The sequence below is a fragment of the Felis catus genome, chromosome D3 (genome assembly GCF_018350175.1).
Source record: "Felis catus isolate Fca126 chromosome D3, F.catus_Fca126_mat1.0, whole genome shotgun sequence".
Lineage (NCBI taxonomy): Eukaryota > Metazoa > Chordata > Mammalia > Carnivora > Felidae > Felis > Felis catus.
The window spans coordinates 69,756,692-69,781,186 of record NC_058379.1 but is presented as its reverse complement, the minus strand read 5'-3'; the positions used below and the strand labels follow the sequence as shown (position 1 = coordinate 69,781,186).

General features: G+C 47.0%; 1 protein-coding gene and 2 long non-coding RNA genes across 3 annotated transcripts in view; all 3 read left to right on the top strand.

Annotated features, from left to right (window-relative positions):
• The first annotated feature begins 1,266 nt into the window (after window positions 1–1,266).
• Window positions 1,267–3,712, top strand: LOC123381435. Its single transcript, XR_006588398.1, has 3 exons — window positions 1,267–1,676; window positions 3,207–3,392; window positions 3,509–3,712. It is a non-coding gene; the product is annotated as an uncharacterized LOC123381435 (long non-coding RNA).
• A 611-nt stretch (window positions 3,713–4,323) lies between these two features.
• MYO5B (myosin VB) overlaps window positions 4,324–24,495 on the top strand; it is a 340,620-nt gene continuing 320,448 nt past the window's right edge. Inside the window, exon 1 of the mRNA XM_045042264.1 lies at window positions 4,324–4,591. Within this exon, the coding sequence (XP_044898199.1) occupies window positions 4,565–4,591 (27 nt within the window). The 5' untranslated portion in view covers window positions 4,324–4,564. The remainder of the gene's footprint in view (window positions 4,592–24,495) is intronic.
• On the top strand, window positions 5,569–9,135 carry LOC123381434. The gene is made up of 2 exons (XR_006588397.1): window positions 5,569–6,378; window positions 6,470–9,135. It is a non-coding gene; the product is annotated as an uncharacterized LOC123381434 (long non-coding RNA).

Below are 24,495 nucleotides of genomic sequence, written 5' to 3'. Positions count from 1 at the left end.
GTCTGGAGCCAAGGTGGACGGAGGGCACGCCATCAGAACACCATCCCTGCCACCCAGTGGTGGTCCAGCGTCCCACCCAGTGGCAGAATTTATAGCAACCTTGACAGTGATAGTCCAGCCTCTGCTTGAACTATCCCAGGGACAGCAAACTCGCTTCCTCGTGAGAGGCCTGTTCCTCTCTTCAACAGTTTTCCTTATTAGAATGTTATGCTTAATCTTCTTGGTTGTCCTGGATCAACTTCCTCCCTGTGGTCTGAGTGTGGTCTCCACTACGCAGAACCAGCTTAATCTCTCTTTCACATGACAGATTTTTAAGTATTTGAAAATTATTTAAGTTATGATGTCCCTATTTCTCTGGTTGGGGCACCTGGCCTCACTATTCCTCAGTCCCTGGAGTGGAAAGTCCCTCAGTCTTTTCTCTCTCCACCTCTCCTTGACATTATCTTCAGCTATCCCCACATGGCAGGGCTCCCACACTCTTCACCACCCGCCTCCACCCACCTAAGAGTGCAGAAATCCAGGTTGGGTCCTGTGTCAGGGTCTCGCCCATATGGGGGAGGGGGATCAGAAGTCACTGCTGAATCCCTCATGGGCTGAGTGCTAACTTAGAACAGGTGAAAAATAAGTCTGCGTTGTCCCCAGAAAGACTCAGAAACGACCCTGAAGAAACTGCAAAGTTCAAAGCGTTCCACAGCATCAAGGCTGTTAATGCCATTTTATTGTTATTGTTGTTATTATTTTTGTTAAGTGAGCTCTAAGCCCAACGTGGGGCATGAACTCACAAGTCACGGGCTCTATTGAGCCAGCCAGGGGCCCGGGTTAATACCACTTTAAGTCCTAAGTTCCTAATAAAGGCCTAGTTGGGGAGTTTGCTCAGGAGGCTGCCTTCTGCTTGGTGGGCTTCGGACTTTCCTGCTTTCAGACGCTCTAAAGGGATTTTGAAAGACCATGTATGTCTCCACACATTTTTAGTTTAATAACTAAAATTTTAAGAAGTTTAAATAGTTGCAGAAGATGCAATTTTTGGCATATTGTACCTACTGTCGGCTCAAAATAAAACAGTCATAGCACCCTTGTAAATCGATTCAGTGGGTTCTAACTGCCACAGCATTTTGATACCCCAACACTCAGTGGGTCCAAACTGCACACATTTATTATCTCACAGTTGCTGCGGGTCACAGACTTTATTAGCTCCATTTCTTTGAGACACAGCTTTTCTGAATCCTCTGCCTGAGGGTGTCTCACGTGGCTACACTCCAAGTATCAGCTGGGGCTGTGGTCTTCAAGTCCAGTCTGGAGGCTCAACTAGCAAGGAATCCACTTCTGAGCTCACTCACCTATTGGGAGAATTCAGTTCTGTGCACCCTACACCAGCTGGGGTATTTATTAAACACACAGACTCGTGGACTACATGTGGACCAATTGAGTCGGCACCCCTGACACCCCTTAATCCTGCTATACATTAACATTAAGGAATCACGGGCATAAACACAAAGGCTTAGGCTCTAGAGATATAGTTGAGGGTCTGCTTTCTGACCTAGAATGTTTCCCCCACCAGCCTCACCTTGCTCATCTGTGAAAGAGATTTATTACCCACGCTTTCTTTATAGGGTTGCTCTGAGGCTGAGACCAGACAGGTCACAGAGGAAGACACTTGGTAAATTTTCTGGCACAAGGTATGTTTTAAAATGTCTTTATTATTATTCAAAGGAGGGAAGGACCACATCTGATTGTGCGATTAGAAATTCACAAAGCCCTGGCCAACAATAGGATTCTCCTCAGGGAGGAGATTCAGTTCAGTCACATGAACTGAGCTTTTTCATCTGTGCCAGGTATGTTTGAAGCTAGAAAGTTGGAACCAGGTTGGAGGTGGGGAGGAAGGATGGAAACAAATGAGTTTCAGGTTAACGCCAGGTCCTAGTGGTATTACTGGTGTTGTCTACCTGGAAGGTGGAAAGGTGGGTCTATGGTAAGGTTAGCATTGGATTTGAGCGTTAACAATGCTGTGAGAGGCAAAATGGGGCGTGTGGATGAGAAGAAGAGGTTCCGAAAATGGGCCACAGTTTTATTGGAGAACTAGAAAGCAGAGTTAGAAAAGGACATCGCAAAGGGATGGTGAGAGAGGCTGGGAAAACAAAAGGAGAAAAATGATACATGGTAAGGAAGGAGATGGTTTAATCTAGGTGGTTAACCTAGGCAATTTACCTAGTCAATTATCACGCCATGCTTCAGAGGGAGAAGGCAATGTCAATAGGTTGGAGGTGGTGGAATCACTTAGAAAGGGACTAAAGCAGCATTTTTTTTAAAGCTTTTAAAATTCATTTAAGTAATCTCTACACCCAAGTTGGGGCTCAAACTCACAACCCAGAGATTAAGAGTCGGATGCTCTTCTGACTGAGCCAGCCCAGCACCCCTCCAGCAGCATTTCTTAACTTTGGCTATCATTAGAACTACCTGGGAGCTCTTAAAAATCCTTTTGCCCAGGCAGCACCCCAGACAAATCAAATCAGAATTTCTCGGAGTGGGAGCCAGGCATTTGTTTTTGTGAAAGTGCAGAAAGTGTTGAGAACAGGTGAATTATGGAGGACTTTGTGTCAGTGGAGCCAGCTGGTAGCTCGTACCTCGCGAAGTTTCGCAGGAAAGGAGAACAGAGAAAGAGGTGCTGATAGAGGCAGGACCACTGATGAAGCATGGTGGTAGAGAAGCCAATGGGGTCCCAAGCAGAGGTGAGGACTGAGCCTAGCAAAGGGGGTGTCTTAGTCAAAAGGAGAGAATCCTCTGGAGAGGTGGGAAGAGTGTTGGCCCCACCCCCAGCCTTTCTGATTCAGTACATCTGCGTCCTGACAATTTGTATTTCTAACAACTTCCCGGGTGATGTTGATAGCCCCGGGGGCCACACTTTGAGAGCTACTAGAGAATAGGAAAGGAAACTATGCAGACAGATTTTTGAGTGAGAGAGAAGTGGTGGAGCCATTTCCTTTATGCTCCTGTCAGTGATATGAAGAGCTGCATTTCAAATCCATGGAGAATTCTCCAAACTTTGGTCACTGCCTTTGCCAACCTTGAGAGTACAATCATTTAGCATTGTGGAGGTGCTTACAAATTTCGGATACTAGGGTCCCACTGTTTACCAATAAATCAGAATTCCCGAGGGTAAGATGCCTTCCTTGGTACTGGTAAAACTCCCTGGGCTATTCTCTCTGAAGAGGCACAGCTGTGAAGGGCTCGACAGGTGAATTAAATGGAGAGCCTGCATTCGACGTGGGAGGGTCTTAAGTGGGAAGAGTTTAAGAAGCCTCTTCCAGGGCCAGCGGCTCTAGAACAATTTCTGCAGCGGGGACGGAAGGCTGCTCTGCCTGAGAGCTCACCCTCAGAGGAAATTCCTCATCCAGGTATGAATACCATCACTCAGAACGCTGAGACCGTCTTCCCCTACAGTACGCACTCTCCCTTCACCAAACCTGGCCAGTTCTTTGCCTTTCTGGCCGAGGCTTATCTTTTGCTGTAGGTCGAAGAGGGACTGAAGCTGGCAGACTACACGTCCCTAGCAGGGGCGACAATAAATGAGGTAGAAAGCGGCTAGAGGAATGGAGAGTGCATCTAAGAAAGGAGAAAGTGCAAGACTTTCTAGAAAAACCACAGTCCTCTGGGGGGGGAAGCCTAATTAGAAGCCCTCGATGAAACAGGCAAACAGAACAGATATTCCCCTTTCTCCTAGTAAGGATTTCAGCCCAGGGAGTTCTGTTTGATGGAGGCCACCGTTGGTATATCCGAGTCCCCTTCTATAATCTCTTCTGACAACTGAATTTTGAGAAGGAGAATGTTGAATACAGCCACGTAAAGTCGGAGGAAAACGTATGGAACCTTTCAGCCGTAGACTTTCCCCTTTATTCCTCTACTCCCTCGCTCCTTCTCCCCTCGCCTCCTGTCAATTTCCCTCTTTCTTGTCTCTACTCTATCCCTGCCCCGCTTCTCAGGGTCGCAACCCGCGAGCCTCGGGAGCGAGGCGCGGCAGGTGCCGCACCCTGCGCGCACCTGTCCCGGCGTGCGCTCAGCGGCCAGCAGGGGGCAGCCGGCCCCGGCTCCTCGCCCGGCCCCGCCCCCGGCCCCGTGGACCCCGCTGCGGCGGGGGCGCGGGAGGGCGCGTCCAGCCCGGCCACGGCAGGGCTCAAAGGCGGCGGCCGTAGCGTCCCGGCCGCCCGCTCCGCCTCCGGCCCTCCCTCTCCGGCGCCCGCACCTCCTCCCATACCTGAGCGGGGAGCGGCGCCGCGCCTCCTCCCCCGCCCGCAACTCCTGCCCGGCCGCAGCTGCGCCGCCACCGCGGGAGTAAAGGTCGCGCCGGCCGAGGGCGAGCCGGCCGCGGCGCCTCCAGGAAGCCGGCGGGGCAGGTCGAGGGGAAAGAGACAGGGAAACTCTCGGCCGGCCCGGGAAGATGGCGCCAGGCGGGCCGACCGTGAACTGAGAGCCAGCGGGCGGAGAGGAGTCGGGACCTGCCGCCCGGCGGGGCACGAGCGGGGGCCACACGCCAGGCGCGGTGCCCGGGCTCGGGCCGGCCCGCGGGGTCATGTCGGTCAGCGAGCTCTACGGCCAGGTGAGTACGGGCCGCGCGCTGCGGTCCCGCCGGCCCAGGTGAGGGCGGCGCGTTCCCGGCTGCCTTGGCCCTCGGGGGGCGCCCTCTCCCGCAGCCTGAAGAGGCGGGGGGTGGGGGGCGACGGGAGCCGCCGAGTAGCCTTCCCCTCGCCTCCTCTCCGGCGTCCCGAACTTCGGGTGGCCGAGAAAGTTTGGCTGTTCCGGGAGCGCCCTGCGCTGACTCGCCGCGGCTCCCGGCAGCACCTCGGCTCTGCCCATGATCTGGGCTGTCGACCCCTCCCCGAGGCCCTGCCGTCGCTTTTCTCGCGCGGTTCTCCCGCTGACTTTCCCGGTCCGTGGGGGCGTCCTCGCCAGCGCGGAGCCTGGGGCGCGGTGACTGCTCCGCTGCCGCCCCTCCCCTTGCCGGTGGACCCCTCTCTAGCTGCCCTGCAGCGCCAGCTCGCAAGGGCGTCCCTCTGAGGCTTTCTTCGGGGCACCAGTGGGGGGGAACCCCGAACTTTAGGGGGTGTTCGCACACTTGAGGTGGAAAAAGGGACCCACCCTGCTGTGAGGGGCCCGGTAACTTGTGGGAGGTGGAGGTTAAGCGATGAGTAAAGTGAGATGCTTTAAAGGATCTGCAGCGATCCTGGGGGAGCGAATTCTGAAGTTCCCGGAGGTGGGCGGCTGGAGGTGGTCCCTCTGCGTGGGTACCAGGAAGGCCTCAGTAACTGCTAGGAAAGGGTTTGGAGTAACGCTGACCTGGGGGTGGAGTGTGGATTTCCAGAATGCCCTCAAGGTCAGAAGGGATGTGCGGGGCTCGGTCCCCACGGTCGGGAACAGGTGCGGCTGGGTGGAGGCGCTCTGCTTCCGCGGCAGTTCTTTTAAAGTTAAGGACCAGCCGCCGCCTCCCCGAGCGCCCACGGCCGTGCAGCAGCATCAGCCACCGCCGCCGAGGCCGGGCCCCGCTCAGGCTTCAGGGTTTGGGGGGGCGGGGGGGACGGTGAGGGGCCTGGGCCTTTAAGCAAGTGCCCCTCCCCCCAGTAAGTTTTAGATACTTGCACGCCTCGTTTTTTCCGGGGCCGTGACCCGTTTGACGGTGTTTTGTGCGCCCGTCTACGTGCGGAGTGGGGGGGCGGGGGGGAGGTGTGCACGCGTGGGTGTGCGATTCCCGGGGTACACGCCCCGGCCGACAGGTTTAGGCGAGGAGGAAGAACTACTTCCGCATCCTCACCTAGCTTTTGCTGCCAGGTGCCCCGCGCGTGGGCGAGCTGTGCGACTGGGTGGGCTGGCTACTTTTTGTTCCACGAATTTTCCGACTTCTCCCGGAAAATGATGGAACCTACCTAGGCTGATACTCAGGGGAAGTGGCTGCAGAGACTGTAACCCAGGTGGGGTTGTGGGAGCCTCTTACACTTTTACCCCCAACCCCGCCATGGTTCTCGGCCCCAATTGGAGATGGGCTGCAGTTTCTGGAAGGGGCGGTGGGGGGGGGGGGGGCGTTGGAAACGAATGTAAGCTGCAGGGAAGGGGTGGGGGAGGTTGGTGAAAATCTTTGGCATTTCTGGCTTTGGAAAGCGCCCCGCCTGCTTTATCCCTGTGAGTCTTGGGAGGAGACCTCAAAGCGCCAGTTTTCAGCTTTTCCCTTTAGTGGGTTGTCATGAACTTGGATTAAAGCTGGATACCAGCGAGGTGGGGGAGAAACTTGGAGTGGAAAGCGCCGAAGCTTTAACACCGTGAAGTGCATGGAGATACAGTGCCAAATAAAGTGCCTCAACGGGCTATACCTGCAATGTATCAAAGTCTCATCAGGTAATTGCTGTAGCATGTGAAGCGAATCATCAAATGAACCTGTAACTTTTGAAGCCGTGATCTTGAAAAACCATATTGGATTGTTTTTTAGGGACCACACTTCCAGGGGAAAACACTCAATTTTGTTAGAAATGAGTATATTGTACATTATAGGTGAGTATATTACATGTTAATTGCTAGAAATAGTTGGGAGTCTGAGGTAAAGTTAGAGTGTAATTTTCTGGGCTTGTACTTAAGACAGAACTATTCTAGGAAAACCGATTGGGAGGACACACAAGTCAAAGTAGCTTAGTGGGTGTGAGGGTTGGACGTAGCTCAAAATAGAATTCCTTCCTAAGGTTGGGGGGTGGGGTGGGGCTTTACCTGGCCATTAATGGGTTTCTAGTTCTTAATCGTGTCCAGGTTTATGAATCTGAAATTGAGACTTTCTGTGGCCCACCTAGTGGCTTCCAGATAGAATCTCTAAGCAGTTCTGTCAGCTAAACATACTTCTGCCTTACTATGAGAAGCTGTTGCATTGTTTCCTAACCATTATCCCCCTACTTGCTAGGCTGGAGTCTCAGTATGCATATGAATCACAAATTACGTAGAGAAATCGTGCCTGCTACTCAGATTCATTTTCTTAGGGAGATGATTTGTTCATCTTGGTGTATTAAAATAGCCAATGTTCTCCCTTTTAACTTGCTAGGCTAGTCTAACGTGACGAATGCTGGATCCAGGCACGCACTCTAATGTATTATGCATGATGGAAATAATTATCCATTATGTCAACAGCATTTATAAGTGGGATGGAAATATTAAAGCCCTTTATTGACTATACCTGTTGCTTTAGTGGCCTAGTTGGAAGATCCTGTTGTGAATGAAATCTTTAAGTGCATAAGCTAACCTGGAAGTACAGTTTCAGTTAAGAACTTAATGTCTCTGTCTACTCCTAAGAAAACACTTCCAAGTTCCTATTGTCTTGCTCTTTGCCTATCTGATTTCTCCAACTGGAGGCTCTTATGTTGTGTGAATTTTTTGTTGGAGTTTTTAGCCCTTGGCAAAGGGCACTTTGTATTAACAAGGGCACACCTGTTTTCAGATGACTGCATACCTCACCTTTGAGAAATTGGCTTCCTTTGTAGTGAAGCTTTTCTGGGTGGGAAAAGAAAATTAAAGTCCATGGCAGACACTTTAAGGGTGATGTCAAGGTGAGTCAGCCTTAACTACTCTTCCAGAAAGTTGGAGCTGACCATGGGTGATCCTGTCACAAATGGCACGTATGTGACAAATCTGTCTTGTGCGTTGGAAACCTGGGTGAATTTGTCCCGGGAAGGCACCCAAACACATGCAAGCATGGGAGGTACAACTTGATTGTGATAATTGCGGAAAATAATCTGACTTTGAAGTAAAAAAAAAAAAAAAAAACTCTCAGGCTGAATAACTTCTTCCTATAAAACCCTTTATAGAAGGGTTATTCTTGGTGGAAAAACTTAAATATTTCTCAGATCATTCTTTTCAGTATGCTGCTTTTGATTTTTAGAGTGGGAAATCGCCAGACTGAAACCAACATCCTCCAATGACTTTTTCTTGATTTTCCCCCGCCCCTCCCATGAGTAGTTTCAGAGAAGTGGTTGGAGTGCTATCTTATTAGTGGAGCCACCTTGTGTGTGTTAATGGTGGCTTTGTCCTATCCTTTGCCTTGAGTAGTGCAGGTTTCTCCCAAGTGTCTGGAAGATCTCAGGAGCCTCCCGTTTCCTCTGTACCCACTGGTGGAGGCGCTAATGTTGAAACTCCTTAGGCTCCCAGGTGACATTTCAATAACAGCAGTGATGGTAGAGACATTAAGTGCTGATAGTGTTCTTCTGTCGACCCTTGACTCTTCTGGACACTACCTGGTGCTTGTTCACTCCTGATGGCACCTGTTTCCGTCAAAGGTTCCTGCCACCTGAGAATCCATCCCCTCCCCACCCCCACAACCTAGGCGCAGCCCTTCAATCAAGGGAGTGTAACAGTTGTAGTTTCCAATGCCCCCCAACCTCGGGAAAGGGACTGCCCTAAGGTGCGGCCCGTGCTCTTTCTAGAGCTGTGGAGGTTGAGCCAAAGTTCCTCTGCATGAACTTTGCTGAATATCACACCCCTGCTTGCTGTCTTTTCCTTCTGTCTCCACTCCCCTCCCCTGGGAGCACTGCCTAATGGATCACCTGAATCGGGAGTTTTCATTTCCTTCCATTTCAGGATCTGATTGGGGGAACCCTGCAGCTTGGCTGCGTGGATGGTGAGGAACTTCAAGGCTCTGGCCTCCTCAGCGTCCCGTGAAGCTAAGCATGGAGGCTGTTAGTAGCTCCTGCCTCCCTCCTCCCTTCTCAGCATCGCCCTTTTGCTGCTATTCAGTCCCACTCCCTTTCCCGTCTGCTCCCCTTCATCAGATGGGCCTTACAGGCAGAGGGCTCCTAGCTCTGCTGCGAGCATCAGAATTCCAGAGTTCGCATGCAAATTGTTACTGGGTTCACATGGTATGTTCTGTATTGTGTGCAGTGAGCGAGCTTGCCCTGCCCTACCTCCCATTGTCCATGGTTCTGGTCCTGTGCCTTCTTCCCAGTTAGACTGAGCACCTGGAGGGCAGAGGCTGTAGCAAACGTGTTTTTAGAGCCTCCAGTGTTCAGCACTGTGCCTTCTACTTAAGAGATTACTTGAGGGCTTGTCTCTTGGTTCCTTACCTGCCCCCCGGCCCCCAAGTCCTGCTGGAACTTCTCTGTAGCCCTGTGCTGACACCAAGTCTCCCAACTCCGACCTCTTGGGAAAGTTTGGATTCTAGCTGCTAGTTTTCTCCAGTTTTCTTTTGGTTAATCTTTCACTTCATTGGCTGCAGGATGGCCACCCTTCAGAAGGCTTTTTGACAACCCCATGTCTGGTTGAAGTCTTACTGCACTTTAATAGAGCTGGCATTCACTTGCTATTTAGAGGGCTTAAGGCACCTCTGAGTAGAAACTAAATACCCTTTCTAAGGTCTGGCAAGGGCTTTTTGTTTTTCTTTGGTATTTTCTGTGGTAATGGTCAACTATAGACTGCACACAACCTTTAAGTCCAAGTCCAGCCTTCCCCAAGTGATTGTGTATTTTGTTATACGTAATTTTGAAGGTAGACCTGTATCAGTTGAGCTAGTTGACCCATTTTAGATTCCCACAAACCACGTTAAACAGCCCATTTAAAGGGGAGTGAAGGGAGGTGTCGGAGTGGTTCAGTTGGTTAAGTGTCTGACTTTGGCTCAGGTCATGATCCCATGGTTCATGGGTTTGAACTGAGTCCACCTGTCCTGTCAACTCGGGGCCTGGGGACTGCTTCAGATTCTGTCTCCTTTTCTCTCTGCCCCTCCCCCACTGCCATCCTCTGTGTCTCAAAAAATCTTAAAGGGAAATGTGTGTTCTGATGGGCTTGTCTGCACAAACATTTTGCGTGGTCATCAGGCAATGAAACCTCAATGCACAAAATTAAGATAGCGTTGCCATGTGTTGTGGGAGGAGCGCAGATCCTGTTCAAGGCATTTGGTGGAGGCAGTGGTCAGGTGGGCTGCAGTTGGGAGAGACTTAATAGTAGTGGGTTGTGAGTTGGCCTTGAATGAACAGGACTTGAAGTGGCATGGTGACTGGAAGGAGGGTGTTCTCAGAGGACCATGGGAGAGTAGTAGGAAGCATGGGAGCAGGGGTGAGTGAGACTGATCTTGGGGGTAGTAGCCATAGTAATAACTTCACTCTTGATCATGAGAGAATTCTAGACTGCTAGAAAAGTTGCAAAAATAGCATGGACTTTGTGCATTTTTTCAAACTTCCCTAACGTTAATACCTCACATAAGCACAGTCCAGATACAGTGCATACCTATGAACCTTATTGGAAGTTCATCAGTTTTTCCATTAATGACCTTTCTCTGGGTCAGGGTCCTTTGTAGGATTCCACATCTTGTTGAGCATTTAGTGCCCTTAATCTCCAATTAGGGACCGTTCCTTGGTTTCTTCTCTTTCATGTCCTTGGCAGTTTGAGTATTGGTCCGTTATCTTGCAGAATGACCTTCAGTTTGGGCGACTCTGATCTATTCTCCTGCTTACATGGGGTTTTTGAATTTTTGCTAAGATTATATCAGAAGTGATGGGGCTTAGTGCAGCATTTCAGGAGATGTGGGATATCCTTGTGTCCCATTTCTGATGGTATCACTTTGATTCCCTGGTTAGAGTGATGTCTATCAGTTTCCTTCTATTGAGAGGGATTTACATACTGAGATGTATTGCTTGGTATGCCTGTCTTGTTTTTTTAGCCACTTTGCGATTGAGCCTAGAACTCCACAAATGTTTGTGAGCAAGGGCAGGAAGAGAGTCAAATATGACCTTGAAGTTTATGACTTGATGTTAGACCATGAGCAGCAGGGGGAGGGGCAGAGAGGGAGATGCAGGATCCAGGCTCTGTGCTGATAGCACAGAGCCTGACACTGGGTTCGAACTCCTGAACCATGAGATCATGACCTGAGCTGAAATTGGATGCTTTGTCTACTGAGCCACCCAGGTGCCCATGGAGTAATAATAAATTTAAGTGGAACGTATCTTGGAGAACCTAGGACCTTAGAAGGACCTTAGAAGAGAAATGTTAAGATCTGGGGTTCTTACAAATAAAGATGGGTGGAAGTTTCTCTAAAGAGATACAAATCTTGGTGTGATTTTTTTTTTTTTTTTTTTTTTTTTTTTTTTTTTTTTTAAATATCTGATCATGACCTTGGTGTGGACAGTCCTGGCTTCTGGCCATGATCTTGGTATGGAAGGTTCTGAGTATGCAGTTACATGTTAAGCTCTGACAGCTTGGAACAGGTACATTCTGAGCCTTGATTTATCAAACTGGGATGGTACCCATGTCCTAAGACTGTTGGAGGATCATGTGCTTTAAGATATAAAGTGACTGTCGTGCAGTGTCTGGCATGCTGTATGGATGTAGCACCTGCTCAGCTTGTCCCCCTTGAGTCACAGTGCTGGGTGGTGGCCTTTTCTCCTAAGCCTCACTTGCCATTCTGCAGGGGCATTGGCCACAAGGGGACTCGACGAGGGAGAAAGGGAAGAATGGTTTCAAATAAGTCTAAGTTGTAGACAACCAAGGCATGGGAATAAAAGGTTCCACTCTCCCACCACCCCTTGGGGAAGGAGCAAAGAGTGGTTTGAAAGAAGTTTTCAACTTAAACTGTGCCTTAGAGTTTTTAAGGGAAATTAAACATTTTTCACAATGCCCTTTTTTTCTGTGGATACAAATGATTATTGAAACAATGCCTACAATGCGGGAGGGGGAAAGGCAAAGGCTCTATCAACCCCATTTCCAGAAACAGCTGCTCTTAGCTAATGTATAGTTTTCAGACCTGCGTGTTTCAGTGGGGGAACTACTGAGCACTTGAAATGAGGCCGGCCCAAGTGGAGAGGAGCTGGAAGTGGAAAAGAGCTCAGATTTCTAAGACCATACAAAACATCAATGTAAAACATTTATACTCTTAGGTCGATGAAATGTTGAAATACTTTGGGTGTATTGGGCTTAAAGCATTTGGCCTATTTTTAACATGGCTACTAGAAAACTTAAGATTCCATGTGTGGTTTGCTCTGTTGCTGTTGTACATCAATAAAACAGTGATGCCTGATACAAGATCTACTTAAAGATGGGATCATGGCCTATGTATTACTCCAGATCTTAATCTATGGCCCCCTCCTGTAGCATATAGAAGTAACTATCATTTAATGACTGTACAATACAGCATATTATGGACTTCCCATAATGTTTACTGTTCCAATTTTGATGAACATTGAATTGTTTACAACTTTTTTGGTGTTGTGAAAAATGTTGCAGAATGTTCTTGAAGCCTCTTTCAAGTATTTGCTTAGGATATGTTCCTAAAAGTAGAACTACTGGCATGCATGATTAGTCCTCCTCAAGGTGACCAGGAGCTTCCAGAAAAGAAAGGATCTGTTTCTTCAACTCTCCCCAGCACTGGCCATTGTTTTAAGTTTTTTGTTTTTGTTTAATTTTGAGAGACCGAATCCTGAGCAGGTGCCATGCTGTCAGCACCGAGCCTGATTCACCTGATCTAATGAACCGTGAGATCATGACCTGAGCTGAAATCGGAAGTCAGACGCTTAGCTAACTGAGCTGCCCCCGTGCCACCATTGTTGCTCTTTTTAAACTTACACCACAGGTTTCATTTTTGACTTAATTTTCACTGGAGGATTGAGCTGCTTCTGCTTAGTGTGCTCATTTGTAGTTTTCCTTATATTAAGTATTTGTAATATTAAGTTTAGAAATAAGTTACAGAAACCATAATTTTCAGGATAAAATACAGATTTTTTAAAAGGCACATTGGCATTTTCTCCACTTAGAGCTTGCACATTTCTGAGCTCTATAATGGGGTGGGGGGTGGAAAACTAGGATAGCTAACTTATGGAAGCCTAACATTGCAGTAGAGAAAAAAAGAACCCTCGTGAACTATTGGTGAAGCCACTGGAAAAACCTATGGAAGTTTCTCAAATTACCATGTGATCCAGTCATTCCAGTGCTGGGTATTTACCTAAAGAAAACACTAATTCAGAGTCCTAATTTATGGAGTCTTTTTTGGGCCAGCTGTCTTTTTTATATCTCCATTTTATTTCCACTTAAAGTTAACAGTGTTACTGGTTTCAAGAGTACAACCCAGTGATTCATCACTTACCTAGAACACTCTGTGTTCATCCCAACAAGTGCCCTCAATGCCCATCGTCCATTTAGCCCATCCTGCCAACTGTCTCTGCTCCAACCCTGTTTTTTTTCCTCTGTATGGGAGTCTCTTGTGATTTGCCTTCCTGTTTTTCTTTTTTTCTTCCTTCCCCTATGTTCATCTGTTAAATTTCATGAAGGAGTGAAATCCTATGGTATGTGTCTTTCTCTGACTTCTTTCACTTAGCATAATGCCCTCTAGTTCCATCCACATTGTTGCAAATGGCAAGATCTAATCCTTTTTGATCTCTGGGTAATATTCCCGTGTGTGTGTGTGTGTGTGTGTGTGTGTGTGTGTGTGTGTGTGTATCCATATCCATCAGTCAATGGACACTTGGGCTCTTTCCATATTGGGCTATTGACAATAGTCTGCTGTAAACATTGGGGTGCATATGCTCTGAATCAGCATTTTTGTATCCTTTGGATAAATACCAGTAGTGCAATTGCTGGGTCGTTGGGTAGTTAATTTTTTGAGGAACCTCCATACGGTTTTCCAGAGTGACTGCACCAGCTTGCATTTTCACCAACAGTGCAAAAGGGTTCTCCCTGTCTCCACGTTCTCTCCAATATGTTGTTTTGAGTTGTTCATTTTAGCCATTCTGACAGGTGTGAGGTGGTACTTCGTTGTGGTTTTGATTTGTATTTCTGTGGTGAGTGATGCTGAGCATCTTTTCATGTGTCTGTTAGCCATTTAGAGGTCTTTCCTGGAAGAACGTCGGTTAATGCCTTTTGCCCATTTCTTCACTGGATTATTTGTTTTTTGGGTGTTGAGTTGGAGTTCTTCATAGGTTTTGGGTACTAACCCTTTATCTGATCAGTCACTTGCAAATATCTCCCATATACTATACACAAAAATAAATTCAACATGGGTGAAGGAGCTAGGTTATTTCTAAGTGCTATGTAATAAATCACTGGTAACTCCTCCTCATAACCAGTGAGGGAGCTGGGCTTACATGACCTGCCCGAAGCTATACTCCTCCTGAGTGGTGGAGTATGACCTTACCCCTAGGTGTCTGGTCAAGGGCTGGCTTCTGCCAACTTGCCTCTACTGCCTTCCACGAGGTTTTGTTTCATTGAGGGTGGGTCTGCAACCTCTGTACAGAAGAGTCAGGCACATGGGGGGTAATTTCTACCTAGCATTGTCCTGCCCCCCCCCCACCCCCCCCGCAGTGGCAGAGCATCCCCCCAGAGCCAAAAGGATGGTCTGACTGCAGAAACAGGGCGGATGATCCGACCCTGTAGTTCATTCTTTTAGGAGCTTAGTGCTTTTCTTCCTTTTACTACCACCACCCTCAAACCCATGGGCATCTTGGTGCTTCTTCACACTGTCCCAAATGCAGGCAAGATCATCATTGGCTTTCCTTTGTTTTCATGCTCTCGAAGTTCATTCTCAAGAGCTAAATGGAACGAAAGATGTGACACTCCAGCAGTGTAAAACTATAAACTGTAACCGCTTGTTTGCTCCTTTCCAGGCACTTTGTGGCCCCATCTCCCCTCCCCCAACTGCATAGCGGGAGCATGTTCCTCCCTACCATGCTTGGTGTCTACTGAACTTTTCATTCTAAGATTGGAGAGCCAAGTCCAAAGGCTTCTCGGTTAGGAGTATGCCCTGCTCACTGTTGGCTGGGCAGTTACTTGCAAACTGAACACTCTTAACTCTCAGGTTGTCCACTTGGCCGTCTCAGACCAGGTGTCTCCTCCAGCATCTGAGGAGAGCAACTTACAGAAAGATAACCAGGACTCAAACCATTTCTACCGTAACTGTAGGTGCTTATCTGGGGCTTGGTCAAAGCACTTTCAGAAGCTGCCTCCAAGTTAGGGGCTTTTTAGGTTGGACACCAGGAGGGAGGTCCTCGTATTGTCTGGATCCTGGCATGGAGGAGCACCGGTAACATATTAACTTGTGGAAATGATCAAGCATGTATATCTGAGCTCTGAGTTAATGGCTCAGAATGGTCCTCTTAACATGTATTCTACTGGCTCATAAATGACTGCCCTCCTAGGAGTGATTGATATGGGCCTGGTAGGTTTTTCTCTCCTTTGCTGAAGTTTGGGGGAAGGAATGAAGAGGCCCATTAAGAAAAGAAAAGCTAACAATCTTAGAGCTTCTGTTCTAAAGCTCAAATGTGTTGTGATGTGAAATCCTAAAAGTTAACAACATCCAGATGCTTTCTGTATGGAGTTCAGAGACTTTCTTTCTAATATCCTGTATACCACATTCAGGTCCTCTGGCTTAGAGACCAGCCTCCACAAGTAAACATACTGGGCAGTAGAATTCTACTTCCATATGTATTCTGACATGGGTACTGGTCCCCTCTGGGGAAGATGAAAAGGTAAACTGCTTGAGCTGGAAAACCATACGAATACTCTATCTACTTGGTGTGCCCTGGCCATTCACTTGGGATTTAATTTCTCTCTTGGTAACTGGCCACCAGACCCGGGTGCAATTTTGCCAATGATGTGATGCATGCTTACAGCGTATTATCTCATTTTATATGTGGCTAGTATCGTTTAAGGTGCTTTAGAAAAGATTACATATGGAAGGACACCACTTCTATGAACTTCTGAAATTAGCAAAATGGACTATCTTGAAGGATGAGGAAAGTGTGAGGGGAGGAACAACCATAGTAACCTGGGGGGGGGCATAGAGTGGGAGAAATGGGAGTGGGAAGTTTAGCAGTCGGCTAGATTGCATGGTGAGTTCACAGGCATTTGTTACTGTGCTCCATCAATTACATGTCCCACTGATTCTACTAAAAATAGGATGAGTTACAAAGTCCAATTTTATAATAAACCTTTGAGCTAGCTAATCTTGGATTTCTTTTCTTATGCATGTGCAATTGATGGTTGAGTGTGTATTTTGGCAAGATTGCTCTCATTCAAGATGTAGGTTGAATCTTCTCCCATCCCTCTGTTCCCAAGATGCGATTTTTGCATACTGTAGAAAATCAGTAAATGCTATTGAACTGGTTTAAAGCCTACCTGTACTCCCCTCCTGTTTCTGGGCCATGTCGCTTTGAGGAAAGGCTTTTTTTTTTTCCCTCCCTTCCTTAAGGACCCACCTTTACCGTAACATGCCCCCTGTCATTTTGGCTTGGCTTTTGGCTTAGGATACACAGTGGAAGGCGCATCTGTTGCCTCTGGCACTTGCCTGAACCTAGGAGTGTGGAGCCCATCGGGAGATACTTCAATGTTGTTTTTCTTTGTTACTGTGCCCAAAGGCTTAGCACAAGGTGTGAATGTGGAATAACAGCAAAGTAACATTTGTGGGTATGAATGCTAATATAAAATTGCCTCATTTTTTGGAATATCCTAATCTGTGCACAATGCTGTTAAATTTCTTGCCTTTCCGAAAGTGAGTGCTTTACATTAAACGCATTATCTTTTTATTCCCAATTACCTCCTTTAACAGGCTCAGGCAGATCTGAGTCCTGAGTGGGGGTGGAGTGGGGGCAAATACTTCTCTCCATCCTTAACGTGAGGTCGAACAAAGCAGATGGCTTTCAGAGAAGCCTCGATGAGTCATGGAAGAAAAATTAGATGCAGTCTGAGTTGTCTTCTCTCACACAGAAACGGCGATCCTTCATCTTTATCTGAAGATGAATCTTCCCTTAGTTGTTCACTAAGCCAACAAGTGTTCTGGTATCTTCTACCTGCCAGGATAGAGGTCCCGGCCTGTGCATGAGGCAGAGAAGAGCCCATCCCTGCAAAGTAGTCTGTTGACCTTGTGTTCTTCCAATCTGGTGGTTTATCGTATGAATAACCTCTAAGAAAGTATTAGTGCGTTAAAAGGGGATAAATCGCTTTATCTCAGATTTAATCATTCTCAATTTGCCTACACTCATTGAGGGCTAGTGTTTGTTTATAAAATGAGGAAAATGGTTTCTCAGCCAGAAACCAATGTTTCTTGGCTTTGAACTGCTTGCCCTTCTGTCACTTTACTGTGTGCATACGTGTGGGGAACTGGGTAACAAGCTGTGTGTACCACAATGATGAGAATGCCCTTGAAATGTGATGATGGGCTTTATGACAAATATGGCAGATCATATCTATTTGGATGAATGCTATTTCCTCGATATGCCTTTGGAATTTAGCTTCAAATAGCATGTGTTCTTTTTCTTTTGTATGGTGGTAATCTCTTATGCCTGGGAGATGGGTCTTCCTGGAGATCTGCAAGAGTTCAAAGAATCAGGTTGGTTGAGTGAGGTAGGTGTTTGCTGACCTTCACTCTTGTTACAGACTGAGTGACTTGTAGGCATTGGTGCTGGTTTTGTGGAGCCTCCAATTAGCTGTCCTCAGGAGCTAGACTTTGGATGATCTCCGTGATGGATTGGTGTAGAGCCACCCCGGCTGTCAGGAAAAGACTGATTGGAATGTAGTCCTTCTGGTCTGCTTGATTAAACATCTAAAGGTTCATCAAATTTTATAGTTACACTGACTTAGTCTCCTATATACATAAAAAGATATGTATGTTGATATGACCAATACAGGGGTGTATAATTGCCTCAAAGTTACAACAAGTATAATAGCCCTAATATCTTTGGATGATCATATGGAAAGCCCATTCTACCTGACTTCATAACCTCTTTGAAGCTTCTTTCCTCCAGCTATGCATCAGGCAGGATGTTAGCCACTCAGTATAAGAAAGGGCCGAGTAGCATTATTCGTAATAGTCGAGACCGAAGCAAGGCCATCATGGATGAATGGATGAGCAAAATGTGGAATATCCATACAATGAAGTAGTAGTCAGCTTTGAAAGAGCTTGATATATGCTATATCTTGGGTGAACCTTGAGGGCATGACCAATGACAAATATCCTAGGAGTCTACTTATGAGGTACCTACAGGAGTCAAATTCAGACAAAGTAGAATAGGGGTGCAGGAGGGAGGGGACAGTCAAGATCAGAGGTTTCATTGGTACAGAACTTGAGTTTTGCAAGATGAGAAGTTCTAGAGATGCACGGTGGTTATGGTTGTAGGACAACATGAATGCACTTAATGTTACTGAATTTTACCCTTAAAAATGAAGATGGCGAATTTTGTTATGCCATAGTTAAACTAGGGGCAGTAAGTAGAACAGGGATGATAGAAGTTAAGAACATAATCTTTAGATTGGCGAAGCTTGGGTTTGAGTACTGGTTCCCCGTTGACCAGCTGTGTGACCTCGGGCAATTGCTCAACCTCTAGGCTTCTGCTAACTGTAAAATGGGTGGGAAGCTAGTACAACCCTCAGATGCCTGCTGATGATCTAAAAGAACATTTTATATCCTCTCCTAGGAGTTGCTAGGTCTTCTGAGAAGTTGTAGTTCAGTGTGGGGCAACATAAGGGTGAAGTGTGAAGGCTTACGAGGGTGCTGATTCATTGGCTCTAGTCCGTCTACATGGGCAGGCAGCCTTGGATTGGGTCCTAAACTAGCAAAGCCACCAGTATTGGGGAGGCTCTATGGCTATGTGCGTGTCCTCTTTTTCAGGTGTGGAGAGGGAACAAAAGGAGTCTGAAGGCCTTCGTTTTGAAGGCCACCTATTCTCTCCACCTTAAAGCACCAGACCTAACTGTTGCATTGCTTAGAATCGTGGGGCTCTGCCCCAGATTGTACTAAGAGGGCCCACCATGGCACACTAAGACACCTGTGTCTGTCTTTAGCCCTTTCTGGCACTGGGCATACCTGGCTTTTGTTGCAAGGATATTTCAAGATGTTGGCTCTGTTCTTAGGAACAGGCTTAGCTGGTCTGAGCATCCCGCCTAATATGCCAGCGTAGTATTGGGCCAGAAAGATGCCCACGGCCTTTGAGGCTTTTGGGACCAGTGGTGTTTCCTTCCATGCTGATCCCATCAACATGAGTCTGTTACTCTTGGCTCGGCTTTTTTCTTCTGCCCTTTGCCTCAAGTACCCCTTTCTGAGTTTCCAGTTCAGATTGGCTGTAATACCCACAACAGATTGGCGGTTGTTACTGTCACTAATGACAAAAGTTCTAAAGCTTTCATAGAAAGTTGCCCCTTGACTGGCTGTTCTTAGGTAGTACACATGGTCCCAGAGGACTTTGGCTCCCTAGGCCCAAGGAGCTTTTAAAGATGGTGGTCACTGGAAACCATGTGCTTCCCTCAATCTGTGAGTGCTGCAGGTACTAGAGCCACAGTTCCCTCACTTGGGGTCACTTGGGGTGTAACAAAGCCCCAGAGAGCTGGTGAAAATCCAGATGCTGCATCTCAGTCCTGTAGAATTGGATTTGGGAGAGGAGTCCTGTGCTTGGCTTTCTTGCCAGATCATGCTTCTCTATGGTACTCACATCTTTGAGTTTCTGATTTTACTAATCCCTGCCTTAGATTCTGACTGTGGCTTCCAGATCTAACCTATCAAACCTTAAAGATCGTGCTGGATTATGGGCCTTAACAGCCTATTAGAAGTGGTTCGGTAATCCGTTTTCTTGGATTTCATCTATCTCCTCTACTGAATGTTTTAAGGCCATCCTTTCTCTGTAGTTTCCTCTACTTTCTCCTTTGCTTCACATTCCTTAACCTTAATCCACCCTTCATAAAGGCCCCAGGGATCACCTATTGTTGGTATCCGTGAAATCTGACTGGCAGTGTGAAACCAAACCCCGCTCAGGCTGTTGGGGTTCTGCAACACTCAGCCAGGTAAAGCGTTCTTCCTGGATGGGGCAGATGTTCTGGGTGTCTGAACTGTGCCCAGTTGTGGTGTGAACCATCTCAGAACTTGGAAACCTCCTTAAATGCTGGCCAGAGAAGGATGTGCCCAGGATGGTAAAGAACCCCCACAGCCTTGGAACTGTAGTCTGTATCCAAAATGATGTAGTTCAGAGTCAGCCAAGTAACTGGCTAGGCCATGACGGTTTTCCACTTTATCTCCCTCTGTAAGTCAACTCGATGCTGGAACTTAAAATGAAGCCTTCTGTGCTTGTGCTTTGAGCATGTCCTTGCTGAGCTAGCCTATGCATCTCAAGTTTTTTTTTTTCCTGTTAAATGCTTGTCCAAGGTGGCCATCTTAAATGGTAATTTTTCACATACTGCTTGTTCACCGTGGTGAACAGTGGTTCGTATTTGAGTTAGTTCACGGCACTAAGGCGGGCAAGTTGGTAGTTCTCAGTCCTTCTTGAACAGTGTTCTACAGGTGGAAAGTAGCATTGATCTTGCTTCGTGCCAAGTCGAGCCGTGAACTCCGTGGTGAGTCTGCAGCCCTATTTTTGCCGAGATGGCAGTTTTTTTAGCTCCCTGTGCCGGCCTTGCCCTGGCCCACACCTGAAACGTCTTCCACTCTTGGTCTCTGTGGGTTGGGCAGTGTTGTATAACAGATGTAGATATTTAAGCATCTTTATCTGGCACAGTGGTCGGCATAAAAGGTGCATAGGAGCTAGTCTTACTGGAAAACCAACAAAGTCAGTAGAATAAGTGCGGAGAATCAAGGAGGCATCTTAAGACCACAGAAGTGGTGGGTGGGGTTGCTGCTCAGTGGCAAGTTGAGGTTCTGGGGTGCTCCTGACTGTGCTGAAGGAAGTTTGAGAGGAAGTATCCCCCTCTTGCTCCTTGTCAGTCCCTCAGTGTATCCCTCTGTCTCCAGCTGAGGGTTGAGGGTTGAGGGTTGGTGCCCCTGTCTAGACCCCTACTTCAGTGGGTGGGGCTGAAGAGCAGAATCTCCTCACCTTTGAGCTTTCCAGCCCCAGAGCTGTTTGCTACGCTGTGAACTGTTCAAAAGAGCTGCTCTTCTCTCCAGCTTCGGAGGCTCTAAGACTGGGAGTGGGATGTAGGGTTGACAACTTGAGTGCATAGGGTAGGATAGGGCTGATGTCTGGATGGCATAGCCCTTTAAGACTGACGACACCAGGGGCACCTGGCTGGCTCGGTGGGTTGAGTGTTTGACTTCGGCGCAGGTCATCTCCTGTTCTGTGAGTTCGAGCCCCATACCTGGCTCTGCTGACAGCTCAGAGCCTGGAGCCTGTTTCAGATTGTGTCTCCCTCTTGCTCTCTGCCCCTCCCCTACTTGTGCTCTGTCTCTAAAATAAAACATCAAAAAAAAAAAAAATTAAAAACTGACAACCTCAAGGAAGGATCTAAAATAACCATTCCTAGAAGTTACCATGCCACTTGAAGGCAAAGATGGGAGTATATAAAAACCTAAACAATGGCTATAAGCAGCTATAAGAGTATTGTCCTTTTAAAAAGTTCTTCAAAAAATTTTTTCTAGAGCATAAATACAGTAATGCCCAAATTATGAAAATACATCTTCACGAATCTTTTCAGTACTCTCTCCAACGCACTGAGCTGTGCCTTTAATCGGACCATGTAGTCCTTTGTTGAAGGTTATTTTGAGAACAAAGTTAATTTAGCATCAACTTTGCTTTTTTGTAAGATGGCCTTGTTTCCATAAAACACGTAATTGTTATAATTGTTTTACTTTTGATGTAATTGTTTTACTGTTGCAACTTTGTTTTAAATGGGTCCTATGAAGTTTTCAAAGCTCAGTGGTCATAATCTCCCTTAAAGTAACACTTATTATCCTAAATAAGCATTGGCTATGGTTTGTCTGGTGCTGCACTAACAGGACTGAAGGTGGCTTGAGATACAACCAGGGATACACCGGCAAGAAGCCTGTGCCATTGACTTTCACCTGGGATGATAAATGACAAGTGCACAATTGTCTTACAGGTATAAAAATTGTTGCAGCCTTTAGAAAAGGATAGTGCTATTGATTTTATGTACTGGAGTAAGATTGCTAACCCATTAACCTCCTTATCTCTATTGCATCAATACTATGATCTGCAAAAGTGGGACTTCAAAATGGAAGTTTTGCAAAGTTCTTGAGGTGAATTCTGCCCAGGGACTCTTTGGCCATTGTGAAGTGTTGGCCTGGACTGAGGTACAGCTGTGGAGGGGGAGGTTAGATTTGAAGACCCACAGAAAACAGATGTTCTTTGAAGAGAATTAATGGTCCCACTGTCCCACAGCTTTGGCAAATCTGGCTTCTTGATGGATGCGCTTACATGTTGAGAATGCAGCTAGGTGTGCTGTTAAAAGTAATCCCTAGAAACCAACCAACCAAAAATCCCCACAAAAATCTCAGTTCTGTGAGCGATCACCCTGCTTCGTGAGGATATGCTCCATGGTGAGGGTGGGATGAGAGGCGTGAATCTTTTTGCTTAGGCAGTTTGGAGCCTCTTGAAAAGCGAGAGCAACTGTGATGGACAGCATAAAGGATTTTCAGGGGTAATTCTGGTGCTGTATGACTTTTTGATTGGGATTGACTCTCCTCCTCCAAGGATAGGATTCCAACTATGTTCTAATGTTGACCTACTCCAGGGGATCTCCATAAATGGAGCTCAGCCAGAGGTAGATGCCTGAAAACTCTAGTGTTTGAGGAACAGCTGGGGGATCCAGGGCTTATAGGCTGGCGAAAGGAGCTGTTATCCCTGAATACTGCTGGACTTCGTCTCTTTTCGGAGTTTTTCCAAAGATCAGAGTGGTCAACAATGGGTATCTGTTCAGGAGGCCTGTTTAGCTTGGTGTACAGGAGTGCATGGCCACCGAGACCACCCCCTACCTCAACTAGGGGAGATGTGCCACCTCGTGCAGGGATGAAGCCTTTGTCTCTGTAGGTGTTGGAGCAGGCTGGACACCACCCAGCACGGATGATGTAGGGGAGTGCCTCAGAATGAGAGTTTGACCCCTATGACCTAAACTACTTGCCTGCCTGAAAGTTGGCTAGAAAGGACTATATAGGGAAGGAAAGAAGTGACAAGGAAGAACTTCAAATAAAGAAGAAATCTATTTTTTTCTTTTTTTTTTTTTTTGAGATTCTACTTATCTGTAAAGTATGCTAAAAGAAACTGATCTACGGATTTTACGTTTCCACCTCCATTGAATTCTAGTATCTTTCAGGATGAAGGCCTGTATAGGTTGAGTTGAGATGCATACAGGAAAGGGGTGAGGAAAGAGATAGGAAGGGCTGGCGAGGTAGAGGAGAGGGAAAGCACCAGGTGGGCAGGCATGGTGTGGGCTCTGCGGCTGGGCTGGGGGTGGAGCTCTATAGACCCTCTTAACACAGAATGTTGGTTCAGCCCTAGAAAAGCTGCTGCAGTGAAGTGAGATCAAATCCCCTGAGAGCCGGTTGGGCTGTGGTTGGCATTTTTTTTTTTTTTTAAGACCTCAGTTCCCCATAATGCTCTGGAAGCTGAACTTAGCTCTATATCAAGTATCTAACTGGTGACAGATCCAAGATGGGCTGATGTCCTGGTGTGGCTGGCTGCCTTCTGATTCCCCCTGCCATCACTCTGCTTGTCACTTGATAGGAGCCCTGGCATGGGCTGTGTCTTTCTAGGAACAGGGTCTGATGTCTGAGATCAGATGCTTTCTGAAGTTGTAACATGTCTATCAGGCAATTCCCTAGCACACTCTGTGAGGCATTTGTATAACCAAATGAAAGAGAAAGACCTTTTCCACTTATGCATGTGAATCCATGTCTAAAAGCATATTACTGTCCTGCCCCAACCCCCTAATTCTAGCCCTTTGGGAAGGGAGTGATGTCCTTGAAGGAACCCACAGTGGGTTGGCTTCTGCTTTTCCCCTTAAAAATCCGTTTGTTAAAAACGATTGTTCATATCTGTTGCTTTCTAAGTGGCGCACACATAGTTGTCGTCTTGTTGTTCACAAGTACCCTCTGAAGTAGAGCTAAAGAAGCTGACCTTCCAAATTATCAGGTGATGTGCTCAAACTTCCTCTGCAAGGTGGGCAGATGCTAGGCTGCGGGCAGCAAGGTCACATGGCATCCTGGTGTTGTACCTCACTGGGAACTGAGCGCTGGTGGAGGTGGGGGAGTACCATGTCCTGCGGATTTGCTGTGGGTGTGTGTTTTCCTGGATACTCAGTAGCTTGTTTGTATCTAAAGGAGTTAAGTTACAGGTCACTATTTGTTACTATGTGTGTCTTTCCAGTTTCTGGTCTGTTAGTATCTTCAGGCTGACTCCACAAAAATGCACACTGACTTGTTCTATATCTAAGTAGCCTAGAGGGAGTGGGGTTAACGGAGAGTATGGAGTTCTCTGCTTGGAGACTTAGTTGCATATTACAAATTTATCAAGTCTGATTTTTAACACTACCTTGGCCAAGTCCTTGGATCTCTCTAGGCCTCTGTTTCCTCATTTACTGAATGAAGTAGGACCAGGTCTTTTGTTAGGTCCTTCTGTGATTTTGCAAGAGTATCCCTTAATCTGGGTCACAATGTATATGTTGAAAAAGGGAGCAGTGCTGCTTCTTCCGTCTAACTACGTAGGGTGAAACTGTTCAGCCTGAAAGTGTGTACAGTTGCCAAAGATTCTACTCACCATGAAAGATGCTTAGCAAAGATGATCTCCCTGTTTC